Source organism: Centroberyx affinis, unplaced genomic scaffold (genome assembly GCF_046629955.1).
Source record: "Centroberyx affinis isolate AG114_WGS23_722 - 3 ecotype Tasmania unplaced genomic scaffold, CSIRO-AGI_Caff_v1 ptg001129l_1, whole genome shotgun sequence".
Lineage (NCBI taxonomy): Eukaryota > Metazoa > Chordata > Actinopteri > Beryciformes > Berycidae > Centroberyx > Centroberyx affinis.
The window spans coordinates 70,887-94,203 of NW_027279668.1; the positions used below are offsets into that span (position 1 = coordinate 70,887).

A 23,317-nucleotide genomic window follows, 5' to 3' on the forward strand; every position below is an offset into this window, starting at 1 on the left:
GTGATATTTGTATAGTATCCTTATACAATGTGTTACTACAGTTTTTTTAGGGCATTATCACTATAAAATACAGTGGGCTTTAATCTTCAAATCGTCAGACGCGCAATAATGGGCATACTGCGTGCGTGCGTAGGTGCGTGTGTGTGTGTGAGAGAGAGAGAGAGTGTGTGTGTGTGGGGTGGCAAGTTAGACAAAACCAAATGCCGTTGACTATTTTGGATTAGTTTTAATATAATTTTTAATTCAAACAACCATTTACAGTAATAAACCCCCAGGGAAAAGCCATATTGACATTAAAAGCCACCTTGACATGAAATATAAAGACATTTTCTCATTTAAAAAACAAGTGTTTCTTTCTCTTTAAGAACCACTCATTTCCAACGCCCCCCAGAACAAAAGACGAGTCAAAACCGTCAGATATCAACCTACTGTGACACACTTTACGCAAAACGCTAAACGTACGTACAAATCACAATGAAAAAGGTCATTACACAGACATCAGAAATAGATACAGCCTCATACAAACTGCAATGAGATACTTCCCACCTCTTACACATTAATTATCAAGCTCTCTTACTTTCTCCAATTACACACACTAATATCTTGGCTAAGAGGAGACCCTTTAATTTGTAGTGGTGGATTAATTGTATGCCTATGTAAAAAAAAAAAAAAAAAAAAAAAGAGACAAGTTATTGCAGTATTATTTACTTCGGGTATCCTTTTGTGATCCAGGGAAAGGAACAATAATATGTAGGCTAATGGAGTTCATTCAGCTGCTGTACACTTTTTATCAAGAAGAAGAAGAAAAAGAAGCCCTTTTGCTTCATTGATTCATTGGTCCCTGTGTGGATCCTGGTCCTCATTTAAATGACCCACATATAAAGCTGAGGTTGGTATAAATCTAATGTTACAGATGACTGATTACCTGCTTTAAATTGTAATCAAAATCTTCAGGATATGAATGTAAACAAATATTTTCTTTCCTACTAACAATTATCTCTTATCAACTATTGTTTCAAGATGCAGATATTCTTACAATCTAAATGTAGTTTATCAGTAATCCAACAAGTAGTCACCTATTTTTTCAAAAGCATCTGGCAAATCATTACTGTTTTCACACAGTCTGCAGATTACGGTTACTGCTTTCACAATCAGGTTACGATAATTATTATAATATAATCTATTACTCCTCAACACTGAATGTTTAGCTGGCCGTCTGCTGTGCTGCAGAACAGACTTAGTAAAAACGATCGTCACCACAAGAAAGCTTTGGACCTGTGATGATTATTTTTACTGCCACTGCTTCCTGTGTGAGTGAATCAGACAGCGTAGCACCAAGATATCTCACATATTTGGATTTGGACACAATATGAGTTTTTGAATGAGCAAACACTGCTAAAGAGACGTCCCATCATCTCTAGTGAAAGCCCAGAGAGGTCGACTGTGATCAATCAGATGATCAGTCTGAAAGGAAACATCTACACTACATTCATGCCTAAAATGCCACACATACTGTGTTATTCAACTATTTTAACTTAAGCAAGCAGATTATACCATTTGGGCCTGAATCTTGACCATTTTCCCCTTTTTGCCAACTCAATAACTACAGTGAAGATGATGACTTTCCTTTATCACCTTAAACATTTTCCCAAACATCAAACTCATAGTAAGCAAGTACTTTTTCAGGGTACAGACACAATTTAATGTTTGTCCTGTATGTGTGTAAGAATTGTGTTGTGGAATTTCTGCACTAGTGTCACAAAGATCGAATTTCTGTACATTTAATAAATTTGGCCATTTAACTGAGTCCTTTTCTGAGTCTGAATGAATAGATAAGGATATACCAAAACTTGTATATAAACCTTAAAGCGGTAGCAAGTTCATCAAATCATCCTGTGTCTGGTGAGAATGATTTGTGAGATTTTCTTCTTGCCGAAATTGAAAAGCAAAATCAGTGAAATTGTCATTGAAGACTTAAAGGTCCCAAAACACTTGTTGCCTCACCGTATCTACCTTCAAGTGCTGGCTGCTGCCCTGGAGCCATGACTGGCACCAGCAGAGGGACAACCAGGCTCGCTGTCCCAGGACCTGAACTTACTAATTTCACTTTAACTGGAATCTAGCATATAAAAGTTGTTGCCACCAAAAAGGTACTTTCTCTAAGAGAGTGCAATAGAGCAGATGTTGTGCATTGGTTGGACTGGTTGCACAAGTTCCTGATGACATAGGGATACTATTTGTTATCATTTTTTTTTTTTACAAAAGTTTACAAAATTCTTGCATAAAAACAGCCTAAAGTGTATACTGTCATACTGTGGAATGCAACCTTTTGCCCCTTGAGTGATTATGTGTAACACTGCATAGAAAATCCACCCCAAACATGCATAACAAAATGTTCAAGTTTTCATTTTCATTCTCAAGTGAAATAAAAGAAAAACCAGTGAACCATCACCACAGCAACTTGTCAGTAATTTGTCAAATTATTGGCAACCAATGCTATGCAACGATACAAAGAAATTGTCTTAAATCATAGTTACTGTGAACGTCATGCTCTAAGATTTATAGGCTACAAAGGCATGACAAAGTGCAAATAAAGGTCAATCCTATTTGAGCTATCATCAAAAAGTTAATCATGAGATCAATGTCAATTTTGACTTGCAAAGAATATTGCAGCAATTTGTGAGCAATCATCCCAATGTGGTATGTGTTGAGTGTATTGCTACATAACTGCCAATCTTCTGCAGAAGCCCCAGAAGGATACGCTCACAAAGGTGGTCAAACACTTCCACTGTATCTCATTTCATGAACTATTTCCACACTGTTCCCTGTCGACACATAGCATCCAAATGCTGTTTCTCAACTCTGTAGTGCATCACAAATTGTGAAATAGAGTAGTTCGATCATTTATCAAAATGTAATATTTCTCCCCAACAAGGAAGGCTGGAGCCTGGGATCACAAAACTATGCTACTTATGAGAAACAAATAGTAGATTCCACCTTGCCAGATCCAAAGGAATGTATGCTAAAGACCCTGTAGTTGGCTCCTTAATAAGAAAAGCACTAAGAAAAACATTCCAAAACAGTCAAGGGAAAGACTAACCCAGCTATGGGAGAACATGACAATCAAAAATGTGAGAAAGAAATGAAGTTAGAGAGAAAAGTTAAATTGTATTGATATTTGGAAGGATGTGATCCAACCAGGGTTCCTAGCAGAGTTAGGTTTTCCAAAAGTATTCCAGCAGGAGAGCAGAGGAGAGGAGAGGAGAAGAGAAGAGAAGAGAAGAGAAGAGAAGAGAAGAGAAGAGAAGAGAAGAGAGGAGAAGAGAAGAGAAGAGAGGAGAGGAGAGGAGAGGAGAGGAGAGGAGAGGAGAGGAGAGGAGAGGAGAGGAGAGAAGAGAAGAGAAGACTAAACAGAACAGAACAGAACAGAACAGAGTTGAACAGAACAACAAATATGATCTGAATCCTAAATAAAGTATCATGTTTGATGCCATAAAGTGGTTTAGTGTTCAGGTCATCCACATAAAGCAGTGACGAAATCTTGAACAGTCCCAAGATGTCACCTATATCATGCTGCCATCTTGTGGTGAAGCTGGGCGAATACAACCACACAAAGTGGAATTAGCTTTGATCTAACCTCAGTCCCAATGTGAGAAACAAAGGTATCAGTTGGGAGAACATGACCCTTGCAATCACTTCATCCAGCTGACCATAATCAATGACTGATCCTCAAGCAACAGGAGGAGAACACAGCATGCAATAGACTTTGTGTTTCATCGCTCTATATGCTAAACTATATTATAGTTTATTACTATATTATAACTTAGCTAAGTGTCATAGTTTTTGCACAGGTAGTCAAACCACTGTCTGCTCATGTCACACAGCTCGCCCTGATTTCTCCAGTTCTGTTTGGCCGTGACCCGAGACGGGAGAGCCATCTTATCAGAACTCATCAGTGACATCTTGAGGCCGACTGGGCTAGGTGGATGATCTTGGTGTTTAATGAGGCCTACAGATATTCTCATCAATATTCATAACTGCTGGGTTACCATCATTAGTGGCAAATAACTCAAAAACATCATCAATAGCCTGTCCAATCTCTTCATAAAACATAAACCCTCTTTGACTTGTTCAACTAGGATTGCCACCACCCAACACTTGTAATCATATCTAATGTTTGCTTGAAAGTATATTTATATCTCTAGTATCATGGCTGTAAGTATGATGGTCTCCTAACAACAGGCTGCTATATTACTATAGAATACTATTACTATAGAATATATAAATTACTTTATCAGTTATTTGAATGTATTCCCTAAAGTAATATTAAACTTTGCAAGAACATGTTTGTTTGGTTGTTTTTAGTGCACATTCTGTACCTCTTCCGTAACTTATGAAAGGTCAACCACCAAAGTTGGCCACTCCAGGGACCCATAGACACTGCCACATAGCTTATCATATATAAAACATTATAAAGTCTAAAACATCATATTTCTAACTCATATAAAAACACAATGTGCTGTTGGCCAATCATGTTGCCAAGAAATGGTCAAAATAAATGGCTATTCATATAACAGACACCTTGACAGTGTAATACTAGGGATGGCAACATTTGCATTAAAATTATAAATATCCATCTAAGGCCAAATGAGCATTACTGTAATTTTTTTGTCATGAAAATTATGTTTTTTTTGTACATTTATTCAAAATCAGTGCATAACAGCAATTTGTCAATGTACAATCCAGAAAACAAAAAGTTAAAGACGAACAAAAATCCTCTGTAAGATCAACAGAAGATTGAATCCCAGTTATCCACAAACAGAGGAAGAGGTCAACACAACTGCCATGGAAAGTAATTTCCATTTTATCAAAATGCCCAATTCCCAGTGATTGAGCTACTGTCCATTCCCAGTTTGCAAGAACCTGTGAGAAATGTCAGTGTCCACTTTGATAATATCCATCCAAGAGAGAAGGCTGGAAGTTCTCTCTTTAGTTCACAGCCCATCGTCTTCAGCGTCCATGTCGTCGCCAGCCTCCTTCTGAAGCTGTTTGTACTTTCTTTTGAAAAACCCAAACTAGAAAGTGAACAGATAATGTTCAGGTACACAGTTCTTGTACAATTGAAAAAATATAAAAAACTGTGTTACAGTGCTAGGTCCACATTCACTACCACAGCATTTTTTCGCGGCTCAGTTGCTTGAGCTGAGACAGTGAGTGAGTTTTTGTCTTATTCACTAAGAACAAGCACACTGTGCAAGCAAACAGCCCACTTCATCATCAGTTGCAGGTGCAAACTGTGCTTCAACTGTAAAACTAATCCACCATGGCTGGCAGCCCTGTGCCCTAAAGCGGCCTTTATAACTGCAGCGTTCCCTGGTCTGATTTGAGATTCTAGGACTGAAAACCCTCTCCCATGCTTGCCTGACTGTAGTGTTGCGAAGTTTTAGTGAATTGGTGGCAATCTCAATTTACATGGCCTGATTTACAAATAGATATGTGGGCAAAATAATGAATTAACATATGTACAACCACAGCAGGTGGAAAGAGGCTTCATGTGGCTCTCTTCCCCTCACTGCACATAGTTATTGCAGAGCCTGGCATCCTGATTTGATCATTTTGGTGATACAGTGTGTGCTTTTTCCTGCACAAACCTTAGAGAATCTTGGCCTTAGTGTTGCAAGTAAACTAATTGAAAGGCAATTAGTTTATCATTTATCGTATCACATTTATATGAAATCAGATCAGTAACTTGGTTCTCTGTTTTCTTGCTTTTGCAGAGGAGAACTGCTCATGTTGACAAATACTGATTGGGCAGCCCTAAGATATGGAAATAATCCACACAAACTCTTAAATTCATTTATATTCTCCTTTAAGTTGAAATGTAAGTTGATTTTCCCTCTAACGTAGATAGATGCTCACCTTCCACAGCAGTCCAACAGCCAGCGCCAGCAGCAGCAGCCCTCCTATCACGCTGCCCACGATCACCCCGACCGGAACATCAGCCGTCTCTCCAGGCTTACTGACGGTGACCACCACCTGGGGGGGGGGGGGGGGGAGGACAGCTCACAACACGGCCCAGGGCATGTCACGGCTCATGTGACATAAAACAGCATCAGTGGAAGAAAACCGGCTATTCACTCTCGTCATTAAAGACTATGTTTATTTAATTCAATGTAAACATGATGTATCGGCAGTGGAGGCCTGCCTCCATGGCCAAAACTTTTACTGTTCTTTTGTTTTAACAGGAGAGAATGACATTCCTTCTTTCTACTATGGAATCTTTGGTTCCTGTTTTTTCTTTTTTTTCTTTTTTACATTTCCTTACATAAATCCTTAGCATATAAAACTGTATCAACAATGATCTTGAATCAACTTAAGACATCAGAGGTCAACTTAAATCACGCTGAACTTTAAAGTGCAATGCTTTGAATTACAGATACAACTTGCTTTAATGTGATAAGTCTCTCTTCCCTCAGTATCTTTATATTAGGAACCAAAGCAAAATGTTGAAATGTGATCCTACTGGTAACCGCTTGAGGCCGATGATAAGTAGATCAGGCTGGGAGCTCTCGACCTCAGCAGTGGAAGTCAGCTCAATGGTCTGAAAGGTAGTCTGTGTTGACCAAAAACATGAATTAATGAATCAGTAATACAAGACAATTAATGGTAATGAACCAAACATTCAGGTCTACAAAAACAACACAATGCTCATAATGAGAGAATGGGACTTAATATTGAATATATTTACCGAAGTAAATGTGCCGGTCCAGATCCTTGTCGTAACGTTCACAAAATAGTCACTCATTACTTCAATGTCTTTCAGTATGCATTTTACGTATTTGCAGTTTGCACTGTTACAGTCCTGCGAATTTGAGAAAAATGGAAATTCGATTAGGTGTTAGTTCCAATTCTATATGAGTTGATGAGTATTCTTTTATTGATATTAATAAAAGGATACAACAAAGAAAAATAGAATAGAAATAAGAATATAGCAAAATGGAGGTTATTTAAACACAATGCAACGGACAATTTCAACACTAGAACATGCGAAGTAAAATGTATGAATAAAAAGTTTGAAAAAATGAACCATGGCAGTAAGAGGGTGTGGAAACTAACAGCAGTAGAACATACTTAGACAAATAAAAAAGAAAAAAAAGAAAGAAAAATATGTATGATATAAAAGATGAAATTCTGAAATATATGCAGGTTGTAATCAGGGAGGAATTATAAAAATATCAAGGTACAATACATAACAAATTAGAAGAATATGAAAATATGAAGAAAGCATGAATTTACAGCAAATACACAGGATGTGCAAAATGTGTCAAGTACACATTAACAGGTCTACAGATTGAAGTGTGTAGGTGTGCAGACATGCAGCGTAAAAAAAATAGTCACCTTATCAAATATTTTCAGTTCTTCTAGATAACGTACAGAATGTGCAGATTTGGATGTGTGCGTTACTGGTTGTTCACCTTATGTTCAACATATGTGCAGAAATGTCTCCAAAAATATGAGTTGACTTACATGAAGAGAAAGATACGTGAAAGAATAACGTGACTGACCAGTGTCTCTATGCCTCTGAGGCTCTCCTCAGAGAAGGAGGCTGTGTGGGTCTTCGTACCAATCTGCAGCGGGTCGACTAGGCTGCTGGAATCACAGCTGATAGAACCCTTTTTCAACATATCACACAATCCAAAGAGAAAACACAGAAAACATAATAGTGTGAAACTCTAATATTTTAAATACAGATACTATTCATTCAAGTTAGGGTTTCAACTGTGATGTTTATGTTATTTAAACAAAATTGGAAACTCAAACTCTCACTGGAATTTGGTGCCTGAATGCTCACCACTTGTGTGTCCACACCGGTAACATAGAGCAGCGGATTGCCAGCTTTGGTTGTCATGGGTAGAGCTATGGTCAGGTACAGGAGGCCGACTGGGAAGTTACCTGTTGAAACCTTTAAATCAAGAATATTTCAATGAATATGTCTATAATGTATCAAATGGGAGATGGTGATGTTTTAGAGGCAGACTCATTTACTGCACCTTCAGGGAGAAGTTAAACTCTGGACCGATGTCATCTAGAGTTTTCACTGTCGTCACCACATTGGTTTCCTCCGCCACATAGAAATTGATATTTGATTGCCTATAGGACAAAAAAACATGACAATTTAATACTGTAATTCTTTTGTAATCGATCTAAATCTGGTATTTAATAGTTATGGTCAATGTTATACTGTATGTTTAGGATACAAAAAGAAGATGCAGCATCTGAGGATCTCATGAATCACCTGGATATAATGATCCCTGGATCATATCGGACAGGAATCGTTATGTCCACTTTGTTGTCTGCAGGTCTGTACTCTTTACCATCACTATAAATGATAAAGGTACATCATTACATATGCACATGATGATATATTAATTGATCAGCATTTTAAACATTTCATGTCAGTGTACCTTTTTGCCTCAAAGTTCACCTCGGCTTGGTTTTGCAGCTGAGCAAGGTTGTAGTCAAAACTGATCCGAAATTTCACCTGCAGAGAAATCACATGAAATATTAAAACAAAGAGAATACATATCACCAAAGTCACACAATTACGTCACATGAATGGACAAATAGTTTTTTCCCCCTTGCACCTACCTCTTGGTCTTTTTTTAAAGCTGGGTATCCCACTTGGCAAGCGACAACACGTGTTTGCTTTGTAGAGGTGCATTTGACCGCTGTACCATCCTTCTGTAAAGTTACAGTTCAAGATAGTATACTCTGTGCATAACTTTTTAATGTTTAAAATGTTTTGAAATGTTTCTCTATGCTAGTGCACTAGGTAGCTGAGGGAAATTGTCTAAATCCACACTTTCATACATCATACATTTCAAATTCCTGTAGTTAGGTAGCTTTACCACAACTGTAGTTAGCTACCATTACCACAACACCCAGTTTGTGTGTGATTTGAAATGATAATGTTGTGGAATTGTACTTTATAGTTATTATGCAGAAAGCCTATTAAAGAAAGAGTTTGATAGCATTAGATAAGACTTTCTCACATTAACCATCATGTCAACACCAACATCAATTGCTCTTTAACTCCGCTATTATAACTCACAGGAGAGGTGATGGAGGCATAGAAGATGTTGCTGGAGTACGTGGCCAAGACCTGAGTGTTGTAAGCATTCTCCTTTTTGTTCTTCACAACAACTTCAAATGACAGCTCCCGCTTATTGTAGCTGACCAGAATGGGGTCTGAGCTGCAACACAAGAGCTATGATTACTGTACTCTGCTACTCTGCTGTTTAGCTTTCACAAAATATGTTATTTATTTTCTGTACATCACAGATTAAGGAATCTCTGCTCTTGCAACTGTAGCCACGAGAAGACTAATAGTATAGACATTAGTATAGACTAATAGTCCAGAGGTAAAGGAATAACAACGAATGCCAAATTTTATTTAATCCCCCTTCCTCCACTTCACTTAATTATGTGTAATAATTAATATGTTCATCACTTTAATGTTGCAGCTGGTAAAGGTGGAGCTAATTTTAATTACTTTATATACTGCTGGGTAGCTTAACCTATAAAAATATATCATAATTTATTAGTTGATTTATAATTTGTATTAATAATCTAAATCTGCAAAGTAACTAGTAACTAAAGCTGTCAAATAAATGTAGTGGAGTAAAAAGTACAATATTTCCCTCTGAAATGTAGTGGAGTATAAGTATAAAGTAGCATGAAATGCAAGTAAAGTACAAGTACCTCTAAATTATACTTAAGTACAGTACTTGAGTAAATACACTTAGTTACATTCCACCACTGAGTACTATACATAGGAATGAATCACAGGGGACTTCCTTGAAATTAGTGTTAACAGCCTCACAAACTAGTTACCAGGCTTTACTAACTTGCTATATAACCAGCACATGTTTTGTTTTCCCCTTTGCTTAATTCCAATACTCTGACATGGAAACTAAGTCTGCATTTAACACAAAGTGGCACAAAAATGAGAGTCAACCACATATGACCAAATATGCTTGAATGTGAGAAAACATCTTAAAAAGTATTGTAAGGTTCTCCGTAAGTGTATTTGTCACATGCTTTCATCTGAATTAATTCACTGAGCACGTCACCCAAACTCTGGAAATTTTTCCAAGCTCTCAAGCACAGACTGACCCACCCATTTTATGAGCTCTGCACTTGCTGTATAAACTGGAATATTCTGTTTCGTGAAGCCATTTGCAATTAAGACAGACTCATAAAGAAGATTAAAATAGAACAATGCTGTAATGGCTGTTAGGAATAACCAGGGTGTGACATTTATTGGAGAGATCAATCATTTTGTCACATTTGGCAAAATCTTCACAGAATTATTTCTTTTGTATTAAAGAAATTTGTACCTGAATTTAGCCTTATGCAATAGCATATGATTCATCATAGTAACAACTTCATACCAAAGGAACAAGATGTTGCTTCATCATTTAATAACTCATAATTAAGAAAGACGAAGCCTCGCCTGAACATGTTCTGTGACACACAATATTCTTTCAATTTCAACTAATTTCATGGCAATAAAACCGTGTAACCTGAGACCAGTTATCATATATCAAATGAAATCATGAGATGAGCATATCGTGTTACTCCTAAAACACTGTATACATCTAAATTAAGTTATTATTATTATAACTAAGGTTCGGGAAGGTTCTACTCACCTGGACCCCTGTGTTTCTGTCTTCACACTCAGCACCAGATCGCTCACACACACTTCGTCAGTGCCACAGTCTTTTGAGAAGGGGACCTGAAACAATGAAAGAGAGGCATAGTCAGTAATGTGCTTTATTCTTCAAAAGACATGTTTTCAATTCATGTCTGGGATTTTTATCTTATTGGCTTTTATTTATTATTCTGTTATCATTTGTAAAGAACTATATATTTTGTATTATTATAGGTTATTATATGATTACTCACTTGCATGAACTTTAATGTTATTGTTGTAGTTGGGAAAGTAGCAACCAAGTGATGTCTGTATCTGAGAACTTGCGTGACTTAGTGACACACTTTGGTTTTGACAGCTAGTAATCATGACACTAGGGAGCGTGCACACCTTGTAATTTGAAATGACTGAGACAAATGCCTCTGCAAAATAACAACTAGGTTTGAAGCTTTTTTCACCTGAATTGTTTCCTGTCATGCAGATCTGTAAAGACTGAATAGGTGAAAACAACTTTAACCAAAAAACTAGGTGCAAAGCGACAAAGGGAAAATCATATGAATCACACTTACAAAGAACTCCCATGCACTTGGAGAGAAGACATCGAGGACTGGGTTTGCATCTGGGCTCTGCATACCGATATCTACCTTCAGACTGATCGAGTTGACAAAGTCTGGTGCCTCCTGTTGAAGAAACCATAGACAGACACATCAAGAGATCATTTCCAAAATGCTTGCTGCCTATTTTGGAAAAAAAAATATTGCCTGAAGTTCATCATATAATGTCTCTACAATAAGGGATAAATTCTGCCAAAGTAGAAGTAGCCTATGATGTGCATGCATTCTCTGCAAGCCTTATCACATCAAGGTACCCACATAATAACAGCTGGCTTTCACACCTAAGGATCATATCTGAAGTTTTTCATGCCCATTAATGACTGCACCCATTGAATCATCAAAATCAAAACAATGCAGATAATCTCCATCAAGTACCTGAACATAGACTTGGTAGTCTTGACACACAGGCTGAGATGATATTTTTACATTTCCAGAAAGGAAGCGCTCACTGTTTTGACTGAACAGTCCTCGAGAAGTCACTCGAGAAGCCTGCAAGTCAGCATCCAGTGTCAGGTTGTAGGATACATCTGGAAGAAGTAAAGACGGTATATGACACTTTTTTGATTTGATTTGATTTGAGCTAATGTAGCCTACTACTGAAAAGCCTAACATATTGTTATATCTAGCTAAAGTGGGAGTTAATCAGATTTACCAATGGGTCCAACGGGCTTCACGGGCCTGAATGCAGCACTGAAACAGAGGTTGGTGTTGAAACAGGAAAGCTTACGTCCGTTAATTACACAAGGCTTACTAAGTATGCTGATTTTACTGGGGGTAAAGGCAGCTTTAGCTGTGACGGCAGCCAGACCACGGGACCTGAAAACCAAGTGCAAAAACATAACAAGCAATAAGTAATACACTTCAGAATTCAATCATTTTATTGATTGAACTTGATACAAACAATATAGTACAATATATCGCCTTAGAAGCAATCGTTAGCTCAATTCATAATCATTCAAAAATTGTTATCCTTGTTATTCCCACATATTGTGTTGGCTTAACTCACCACAGCTGTACCACTTTACCATGTGCTCCGACTGAGATGTCAGGGATGCTGTCGTCATTCAGATCTCTAAAGCTATCTAGGGACCTTCCAAAAAACTGCACCTTAGGGTCCAGTTTGGAGCCAAGGATTCTCTGGAAAAGATCAAAGATCATTGTCACTGGCTTATTATCACACTATATTTGATCAATCAAACTTAATATATTTGTCAAATGAGAGACAAAATTTCCTTTGTAGCTACTGTTTGTATAGACTAGCTCCAAAGTGGCACAAGACCATCTGCACCAGGATCTATCATACCTGTGTAAAACCACGGCTAGACGTTTAGGCTCAAAGGCAACATTCCAATAAGTATTTTTTCCCCTCACTCTCTTTCAGTCACTCCGTTTTGTTCCCTACCTGTGAGAACTGTTTGCGTAATGTCTTCTTCACCCCGTTGTAGATGTAAATGACACCTCTCTCTTGGTCTTCTAGTGGTGCTCCAACCACCACATCGTTGAAACCATCGCGGTCTAGGTCAGGAACAGCAGAGATGGCCATTCCAAAACGGGCATTCTCAGCTGGGGACGGACCACTGAGGAAGCCCTGCTCATTCAGTATACCCTTTGGATAGCGAGTAAGACAGAGAATAATCCAACCATCACACTGTAGCTGCTTTAGTCATCCTCATCCATGTCTTAACACTAGAAAGGCCAAACCACAGTCAATTGATGGCTGTTTTGAACTTTAGAATTGAAATATCTCAATTTTCAGAATGTCCCTCTGTGACTTTTCTTAGATCCACTTTTAGTACAAACCAGTATCTGCAAGGAAATAGTAGTTATAATGATATTTACCCCTTTCAATTGACGTCTTGTTGATCTTCTCTTAGACCCACAAAATCCACTGGCCTTTCTAGTATTAATTACCATCATCAACATCATCATCTTCAACCCATATTCAACCAATGTGTCTTCATCTTTTTGACTGATTTGTGTGAATTATGATGATCATGTTCACGTTCCTTTGCTCAAGAAATCCACACTCCAAGATGTTCATATAACGACGAGATGTTGTGCTCATGTTTACCTTGGTGACGGAGAAGAGGTAGACCCTGCCCTGCTCTTTCTTCAGGTCGCTCATGAACATGGGTGCACCGACCAGCAGGAGGTCTGACACTTCATCTTTGTTCACGTCCAGAGAGCACAGGACACTGCCAAAGTAGGACCCAATCTAGGACAAGATTGCATACTCTTTATTGATGTTTTCTGAGTTAATTTCATAGGTGCTACTCTATTTGAAGGACTTTACTCCAAAATGTGATACCTCAGATTGTGGGGAAAAGCTACTCAACTTTTCAAAAATATATATATTTTTTTTACAATCTGTTGACATTGATGCTTATGCCAGCAATTAATAGGTATCAATGTTTTCAATTGCATTTATACTGTTCAGTGTATCCGGTCCTCATCCAATACCTTCCAAAGGGCCAACAGATGAAATGGAAACTGTATGCAGAGTGAGTTTATGGAACAACGTCAATGTCATAACCTCTGCAGTGGCAGTGTGGGAAAGTCATCAGTACCTGTTTCCCTCTCTCCGAGTCCACGATAGTCAATTGTTTCTGTGCGTTGATGGTATAGACGACAACTTGTCCAGAGTGGTTGGAGCGAGGCGCACCAGCGACAAAGTATTCTGTGGGCCCATTGCTCAGTGTGCTGACTGAGTAACCTGGGAAGACCACAAAAGAAATGTTTAGCAGTGGACATGTACTTAGATCAGCCGTTCTTCAGCTCAGTTAATGCTTTTGAGAGTTAAAGAATGCCTTCAGTTAAATAAATACAAACATAAGGCAATATTGGATGAAGGTGACACCACAGATTATACTGCACTCTGATTCCTGCACTGCTTCTTTAATGAAAAGAGCTAATGCAACAAGTAACCACATAGTGGGTTTGGTCAAATACCAGCCTCAGATGCAGAGGACCAATGCCAGTGCCTACCCAGTAATGAGCTGTGGTTTCTGTCTTGCAGGGTTCCCTCAAAGGCAGAGAAAGGGAGGATGTCTGCTCTGGATCCTGTCTGGTGGACGACAGTCCCACTCCATGCATAGGCTCCCACTGCCCCCAGCATCATCACTTTCTGAAACAGCAAAGGTAAAAGGTCAACAGATGAGAACACATTACATTATTCTGGGTCACAGCCATCTGTGTCTCTGGTCTTGGTGCCAGACTGAACAGCTTGAGAACCCCAACATAATGTTAATCAAAAGTATTGTACTGTAGTCAAAGGAGTTTCTATTTTGGGTGAACCTAATTATAACAAATGGTTAAGATGAGAGCTATGATATTCCTCTGCACCTTGCAAGGTGAAGAAAGGCATAACTGCCAAAAGTGTAAAACACCCTGTCAAAGTTCCTCAGATAAAGAAAGGTTTTAGAGGTGTACAAGGTAGCGCTCTGTACCTGTTTGCTGGAGTAGTGAGCACTGAATCCCACCTGGGACATCTCCATCTTGAAGTTGTCGCCCCCTTTTCCGGTTCCTTGTGGGAAAAGAGCACCATGTCATCACCACAAACAGAAATACAGAGGCAGATTAAGTATTTCAGACAAATTGCAAAATGTGTATGAAAGAATGCCATTGTGTCTTTTAAAGATCTCTCATGGGATCTTCAACAATGACAGACTTGTTTTGACGTGTCTGGGTGAAACTCTTTGAAAAGAGCCCTTGAAGTACTGTATGAATGAACATGCAGTGACTCTTTCAAGTAAATTACATATACAGTACATACAACAGGAAGGGGAAAGACATAATATGTACCCTCTATGTTGAAGATGCGGTTCCCCAGTGCTCCAGCAATCGTGGAAAGGGCAGCCTCTTCAGACACATTGAAGAAGTACTTTTCTGTGGGTAAACTGGCAATGGACTTGATTTCAGCTATTAGGTTTTTAGTGTCAATGTTGTTTCTGATGTAGTAACCCAGTACCTAAGAACAATAGCATAACAAAAGGGAAATCAGTGCAAATTAAAAATTGTAAGCAGTGACATCATCAGCACATCAACACATCAAATAATCAGAAATGTATGCAAAATTAATAAGTTTAGGATCAGGATTTTTACAATCATTGACAATGGATCACTGTTCACCTCTCAGCACTTGTTAGCAATGCTAGTACAAGTCATTGGTGAATAAAATATTTCTGTGCACATGATGAAACAATTTCCGTCAACCTCGCATGCCAACCATTCCTTCTTCTTCTATAAGCCATTGGTAGCTGTAGTATTAATAAAAGGTGGCGTCATTCCCACTGACTTGCAGTAGAGTTGCTCACAAAAGCTTACAAGAGGCTGGTGGCAGTTTCTCAAAAACAAAAACACCCGTATACAAACTTTTTTAATGTTCTAAGAAGGTTAATTAGTAATGATCAGTAACATAGGCAACTACAATGCAGAATCCATTACGGTAACTCCACAGTGGAAATTAGTGTGTTTAAAGGTACTGTATGTTGCTCAAATAAAAAGGAGATGGGACCTGTATCAGTTCATTGGTTTATCTAATGGCTACATACATGACTTAATGTGGGTTTTAAACAAAAATAAAATTAGCTGAAGCAAAAATCACCACTAGTATACAGTATAAACGTTATGATGAGAGTCAACAATAGTTATAATTGGTGCTTATACAGGTTATCACTTACAGCAATACCGAAGCGGGTAATTCCTTGTTTCTCACAATCTTCAATGACTATTTCCCTGAAAGCCACATCATGAGACTCCCCATCAGTGACAACCACCATCACCTTGGCAGCACCTGGACGGCCACCGTTATCCTGATGGAAGCCCCATTGGCTAAGAGAATGGAAACAAGTTACTCTTTTCACTATTCTTTCTCTGTTTTTGTTTTTCCACAAAAAGCAGCTACGACAAAAGTGAGTAAGAGATCCAAATCTGAGGCTATGCTTAAAATATATTTCTATTAATTGATGGTGGTTGAAAAAAAAAGAGTTAAAACTGTAGCTTCCTAGTTTACAGGTAAATATAAAAGTAGATTGCCATAATAATCATCCAGTTTTCATCAGGTAATATTCAATATAAACAAGGAAACAGACAGATAGATAAATAGACACACACACAGACACACATAAATAGAAAAAAATGTAATAAATTCATAAAGATATAAACACACACATACATGCATAAAGGACAATATTTTTTCCATACCAACCTGGCATATTGGATTGCATGGAAGGTGTTGGTAGAATGACCATACATCTGTGTGATTCTGGAGGCTGCAGCCACCACTCCATCTTTGGTTTTATAATCGTTCAGTCTGAATTCAAATTTGGGATTAACTGCATATTGAATGACGCTGACCTGGCAGGATAACGAATGGTGTGATAAAGCACACAAAGATGTCATTAATGACAGGAGGACCAAAGGAAAACAGGTGAATTAACTCCAGTTTATCCCTAGCTTTAGCTCTACTTACTACTTTATCAACTACTACTATATTGCAACATTGCTGTCAGTGCAGAGCATCAGTTGTAGCCTCGGGAACATGACGTTACCTGGGTGCTTTGAGGTCCGATGTCTAGCGCAGGTAAAAGTTTCTGCAGAAACAGGTTCATTGGAGCCCAAGGATAAATGCTGTTGGAGCCGTCCAAAACAATCACAATGTCCATAGGTCCTCCACATGCTAGAGATGTCATGAGGGAGGCATACATGTGATGATGAATGCAGATGAGATGAGGGAGTTACGCATGCTGAGACCACAGAACGATGGAAAAGCTCAGACTCTTTTCAAACATAACGGGGAGATTTCAGCACAGTGGTTATAAGGACACCTCAACATTTTGGGGATTACTTGGTTATTTTACTTCACCTCGTCTGGACAGATGATTAGTAAATTGCTTGTTAATGACTCCATCAGATTAATAACCAACTATGTACAATTCAAAATGTCAGGCATCGCTTTAAGCAGAGAGCATAAATATGAGAAATGTTCTGATGTATGATAGTGTAACAGGTCTTACTCTGGACGGCAGGGGAGAAGGCAGGCTGAGGGTTGAAGAGGGGGTCGATTCCTGCACAGACTCCTGGGTAGTAGTCCTGATTGCCGCACTGCTGCGCCCACAGAGGACCACACGTCTGTACCAGGTGACCACAGAAGAAGAGTGAGGCCACTTACTGATGTTCAAATCTTTCGCCGCCTTCAAAAGCTACCGGTAAGATCTTATGTCTGAGGTGAAGAGTTGTTAAATCCGACTTGTCGTGCATTAAAGTGCTTTTGGTCGGAAATAATAACACAATGGAACCTGTAACAAAAGTAGTTTTGGGTGGCTGTTGTTTTGACTGGCACAGAACTACTACTTCCCACTGCAGGGACAGAATGAAGAAGAGAAATGCACATCAGGCATGTAACTGATGTTTTAATTTATTAAACCAAAAGTTATTGACCAAAAGTTGTAAGGCACATCACTTTTACCATAAAATGATATGGCTTACATACTTTCCTCCACCCAAACGCCACATCTCAACTCATAGAAAGAAATCCTGACTTTCCCAGCTGTATTTACTACTTTGTTGGTCATTAAAGTGTATTCATCTCATAATTATAATATTACAGCACTTTAAGGTAGTGTTGCTACTGTATACTGTATATATCTTTATTTTGAAACTAAAAAAGTGCATATTTTGAATAAATACATTTGTTGTCTTATGTGTTTGGTAATTTATGATGTTTGTTTTGAGGTAGTATTAATAATTTGTGACAAGATACATTTTTGAAATAGCACAATTACCTTTCACACCCATGCACAGTCTCTCTCTCTCTCTCTCTCTCTCTCTCTCTCTCTCACCCTCTCACTCTCTCTTCTGTGAGAGTGCACATTAACACCACACACACACACACACACACACACACAGGTACACACACACTTACCATCAAACCATTGATTGTGGGCATCCGGGTGAGGGTCATACCCAGACTCATGTTACGGTTGATGTTTCTGACGTTTGGAATACTAATAGAATCTGAGAATATATTGACAAAGGTGATGAATTTGCAGTAGCTGTTATATTACAACTGAGTTTATATATGTTAAAACCCCAATCCGTAATTTATTCAGCCAATGTTTACAAAATATCAGAGTCTCAAAGTATATATATATTAAGCTTGTGCTAGCTTGTGCTATATCTTAGTCAAGTCAATTTTAGAGTAAAAAACATATTAATTAATCAAAACATAAACAAAGCCAGTAGCTGGGTGACAGTGTTTCCACATGGAGCACATTTTAAGTTCTGTTTACACATTCTATACACTTGTCTAATGTTTGGTGGAAAGGTCAAAAGTGAAACAACAAAACAGCAGACCTTACCCTGCAGATTGAGCTTGTCACAGCTGCTCTGGGACCCTGAGACTGGACACTTATAAACATCCCCTTTCCTGTTTCGACTGAAACCACTCCAAGGAGCACCAACCAAGAGCCTGGAGAAAACAGAGCAATATTCACTTCTTCCTCACGCTCATAAACACTCAGCACAAGAGGCATTTCTGGATGGTTTTGTGTACAAGGCACTGCAGGCTGTATATAGTTTAATGGGGCTTGTTCAGTGTTACTTGGTGGAAAAAAATATTATAGCATTATCTGTAGATGCTGACTTTTTTGTTATAGACGAAACAAAAGTAATTTCACTGTAGGTTTTGGAGAAATATAAAAATAATCTCATTGCAGATTACTTCTGATTTGGCCGACAAACTTCCTTACAGCACTAACAGCTATGATTATGATACATTTATCATAACCTACAAGCACTAGTAATAGCAATGTATAAGTACCACAACTGATATAAGGATGATATAAGCAATATTTTACATAATACAAGGCAATATAAGGCTCTATTCTGAGCTAGACACAGTGGGATACGTCATTCTTCTGTATTACTTAGAAAAGAGGAAACAGGATTTCGCAAGTTGAACATATAGTTCATCACCTTATTATATTGCTATTTTCACTGTGGGTTTCTCGTGGAATATTGATGTGTAATATACACTCATTAGGTATACTTCCGTGTTTGCACAAACAGCTCACGCCTCCAGACAATGAGTTACTGTACGAGACAGTGACTCAGTAAATATATCATGCAGACGGGGTTGGGAGGTTTAGGTTAGGTTTTACTGTTTAACAAAATGTTGCAATGGTCAAGATGTATGATCTAAAGAGACTTTAAACATGGTGTGATCGTTGGCGCCAGACGCACTGGTTCCAGCATCTCAGAAACAGCTGAAATCCTGATTTTTCCTTACTACAGTTTCTTGAATTTACTGAGAATGGTGTAATAAACAAAAAAACATCCAGTCAGCAGCTGTCCTGTGTGGACAAAAAGTCTTGTTGATGAGGGAGGTCAGAGGAGAATGGCAAGACGTATTAAAACTAAGAGGTGGGCGCCATTTATACAAATAACGTCTCAGTATAACAGGGTTTGAAGAAAGGCATCTCAAAACGCACAACTCATTGAACAAAGAAGCGGAGCAGACAGGACAAGAAGATGAAGCCACAGTGGACACATGAGCACCAAAACTGGACTACTGAAGAATGGAAGAACGGCGCCTGGTCCAACAATTCCTGGTTTCTGTTGCGACATGCTTATGGCAGGGTCAGAATTTGGTGTAAACATCATGAATCCATGGATCCATCCTGCTAGGTGTCAATGGAACAGGCTGGTGGTGGGGGTGTAATGGTGTGGGGAATGTGTTAGCCACTTAGTACCAATTGAGAATTGATTGAATGCCACAGTGTACCTAAACAACGCTGCTGATCAGGTGCATCTCTTCATGTCCACTGTCCACGGTCAATTGAATACTTCCAGGAGGAAAATGCTCCATGTCATGAAGTACACATCATTTCAAGAGGGTTCCAGGAATGAGGCAGACACTTTAGTTTACTCCGATGGCCTGCACAGTCCTCAGATCTCAACCCAATAGAGCATCTTTGGGATGAAGTGGAACAGGATGCAGCATAAATATGTGTATCTACAGCTGACTGACCGTCCTAGAAAGCTACCTGGAAACCTGAATCAAAGCCATGCAGTCTGGGGCTTGAATAAAATGTATTTATGATGATAGAACCACTTAATTTGCTCTCACTAACATGACTTGAGGAAACAAGTTCAGACTGAAAGTAATTACGGCAAAGACAATCACTCTTCTTTCATTAAACTAACTTGGGGGGATGACTTGCACTCGTACCATTTGCCTTGATGATTTGTCACTTGTTGGATCGTGTAGCCGAACTCTTCTCCTGCTGGGCCGCTGAAGATCTTGGCGTCTGCAGTGCCAACGTTGAAGGACTGTGAGTACCAGATTCTGTCAACTGGAGAAGAAGTATGAGAAATAGATGATTGTTTGACAGTGACAGTGGTAGTGGAGGTTTACCTGTACATCAATACTTCAACAATAACTTCCCTTTCGGGATCAAATCAATATGAAACTCCTTTAAGAATCCAATTGGAATCTGTTAATGTTGTAGGAGATTTGGACGTCCATTATAATTGTTAGTTTTGTAGCCTGATTTGGTTTCTGGGTCCTATAAGATTCAGACTGAGGTGCTATTGGATCATTTCAAAAATTAGAAAAATCTTATTAGGGAAACCTAGCCCAAAAGCTGATTTATCAAAGCATTTTGATAAAAGTAAATGGAGCATTATAACGTGAACGTGTCCAGACATTATAGCTTTAAAGTGGCCACAGGAATTACAGATATGGCGAGGAAAACGGATGTGATTTCACAATTAACTTTTGATTCTGGTCTCATGGAAGATTTTACGGGAGAGGTGATGTTATAACTCCTGTAATAGTTGCAGCCAGCCAGACTTCCCCCTTTGACTCAGGGGTGTTTTTTGTGACTGAATCACCTAAAGCTTTTTATCACCACATCAGTCTGAGTCATGAAGGCAGCCCACCCTGATATAGACACAAAACACATAAAATATAATACTCTTCATGAAGTGATAAGGCTTTAATTAATAAATATATATCTCGGGGCAGTGTGTGTCCATAGACACAATCCAAAGTCAAACACAGCCCCTGAACCCCTTCAGGACATGGAATTTGCTTCTCCCAGTGAGTCTTTCTTGCTGCAGTTTATCACTGTTAGACCCACAAGCCCATACATGCAGAGCTCCGCTACAAACCAGCCTCTCTTACATGCACCAGCAGAGGAATGTCTATGGGCACTGGGCTCAGGAGACATTTACCAGCATATACAGCCTCCTGCCACGCCTGTTTACCTGGCATCTACCAGCCAGCACAGCACCAGAGGGACTCCACAAACTCCACAAGAGAAATGCGTAATATTCCCTTTGGTTCCAGAAACGGGCATGTGTATGCATGTGTGATTAAAGGTGTTTTTTTCTGGCTGCTTCTTGAAAGCCTCTATAAGTTGTGGCCATCCATTTAGAGTTGACGAGAGCAACACAAACTGTGTATATTAGTGACTTACATCCCCTGTAGGCTATATACAGTATGATGCACAGTAAACAACCGAGCTCGCCTTATTTAATGGTATAACTTGGGAGTGAGTGGTTTCTGTATTCAGTGGCAGAGGAGGAATTGTGCATGCAATCATTGCAGCCCAGCAGGGTGATATGAAATCTAATTTAAAGTGATAGCATTTCTATTCAGATCCATTAAGTGAAAGGGATTGTGTTACCGACACTAGAAACGCGCTCATCCGGTGCTCTCGGCTGTTAATCAAAGGTGCCAGTCTATAAAAACATGTTTCACCATTCACGTTTACATTAAAAGCTATAAAAACGTATGAACGACTGCCAAAACGCACCGATTCCAACCTTATAAAAAGGATGCACAACAACAGCTTTAGATATTTGAAGCATTTCTCTCCAAGACTCAAACTGAAGATTAAACCTACATCAAAAGAGTGAGCGGACGGCGGAGCGCATCACGATGAAAACGTCTAAAATACTTGATGCGTAAAAAGTGTGATTTATTCCCCTCCCCGAAGAAGTTCACAACTTACTTATGACAAATATGGTAAAGATGATATTCCTCCCGAAGTACTCCATCTTCACCTTTATTCCATTTGTGTGGAATGATTAAATGTAGTCGCACTTGTCAAAGTTGTGGCTCCACAGCCTTCATCCAGTTGGTGACGTCACGGTGCGTCCTCTAAATAAGGACTGGCGCTCTGCTGGATACTTCCTTGTATTATTAGGAAAACCAATGGACCGACAATTTCTAAGGCTGGGAAGTTTTCAATGACGTTTCCTTTCATCACTTGAAGAGTCCAGTTGGGTATTGGACGCTTACTGTAACTTGAAATCCAGTTAATAACACGCAGAAGACCTGAAGAATACGTCCGACATGGCATATTCATTAATCCAAACTTTGGAACAGTGAGCAGAAAATCTAAGAGAAAGCCATTTATTGCTTTAAAAATAATAGATGAAATCTAGAAAGCCAATGTAAGGTACAACAGCAGAATTCATGTTTGAACTCAGAGTGTGTAAAATCAACACTGGGTCAGGGTTTATAACAGTTCACACCCATCACAGTTCAATTAACACGCGTAGATAGTTTTGACCAGCTGTCTCAGAGCCATATCAGCGCAATCGGTGGACAAACACTCCAGCAAACACCTGTTAACTCCAAATAACTGTCACTGAAAAATCAACACCGCAAAATTTGCTGTGAAACTAAATGGGACATCATTCTTTGAGCTCTAATTAAAAGTCTATAGTTTCTGAATTCAGAACTAGTTGCAGACCAGATACTCATGGCTGAGGCAAGAACACATCTTGAAATATCAAGAAGCATAAGCATGTAGTAGGCCAAACTATAGTTCAAACAAAAGATGAATAGAAGATATGGTATGAGGTTTGTTGTAGTGTTAAAGCATAAAAGGAAGAATAAGTTCATACTGTTATAATAAATGGTGTGAATACAGTATAAACAATTTATTAGTTGTAAGCTAAACCACTAACAGGCCTG

At 38.8% G+C, this 23,317-nt stretch overlaps 1 protein-coding gene across 1 annotated transcript; it reads right to left on the reverse strand.

Moving 5' to 3' along the window:
- Nucleotides 1-242: 242 nt before the first annotated feature.
- On the reverse strand, nucleotides 243-22,473 carry itga2.2 (integrin, alpha 2 (CD49B, alpha 2 subunit of VLA-2 receptor), tandem duplicate 2). Its single transcript, XM_071523911.1, has 30 exons — nucleotides 22,347-22,473; nucleotides 20,558-20,681; nucleotides 18,687-18,796; nucleotides 18,251-18,342; nucleotides 17,343-17,457; nucleotides 16,878-17,005; nucleotides 16,535-16,683; nucleotides 16,008-16,158; nucleotides 15,130-15,295; nucleotides 14,775-14,851; nucleotides 14,314-14,452; nucleotides 13,896-14,041; nucleotides 13,400-13,543; nucleotides 12,731-12,934; nucleotides 12,335-12,465; nucleotides 11,981-12,144; nucleotides 11,704-11,855; nucleotides 11,284-11,394; nucleotides 10,713-10,798; nucleotides 9,113-9,254; nucleotides 8,650-8,742; nucleotides 8,466-8,542; nucleotides 8,297-8,380; nucleotides 8,052-8,151; nucleotides 7,853-7,963; nucleotides 7,566-7,673; nucleotides 6,749-6,862; nucleotides 6,524-6,613; nucleotides 5,920-6,036; nucleotides 243-5,075 (listed from the first exon to the last, which is right to left on the reverse strand). Exons 1-30 carry the CDS (start codon nucleotides 22,390-22,392, stop codon nucleotides 4,995-4,997), a joined length of 3,552 nt encoding a protein of 1,183 aa, XP_071380012.1. The 5' UTR covers nucleotides 22,393-22,473; the 3' UTR covers nucleotides 243-4,994.
- Between the last annotated feature and the right edge of the window lie 844 nt (nucleotides 22,474-23,317).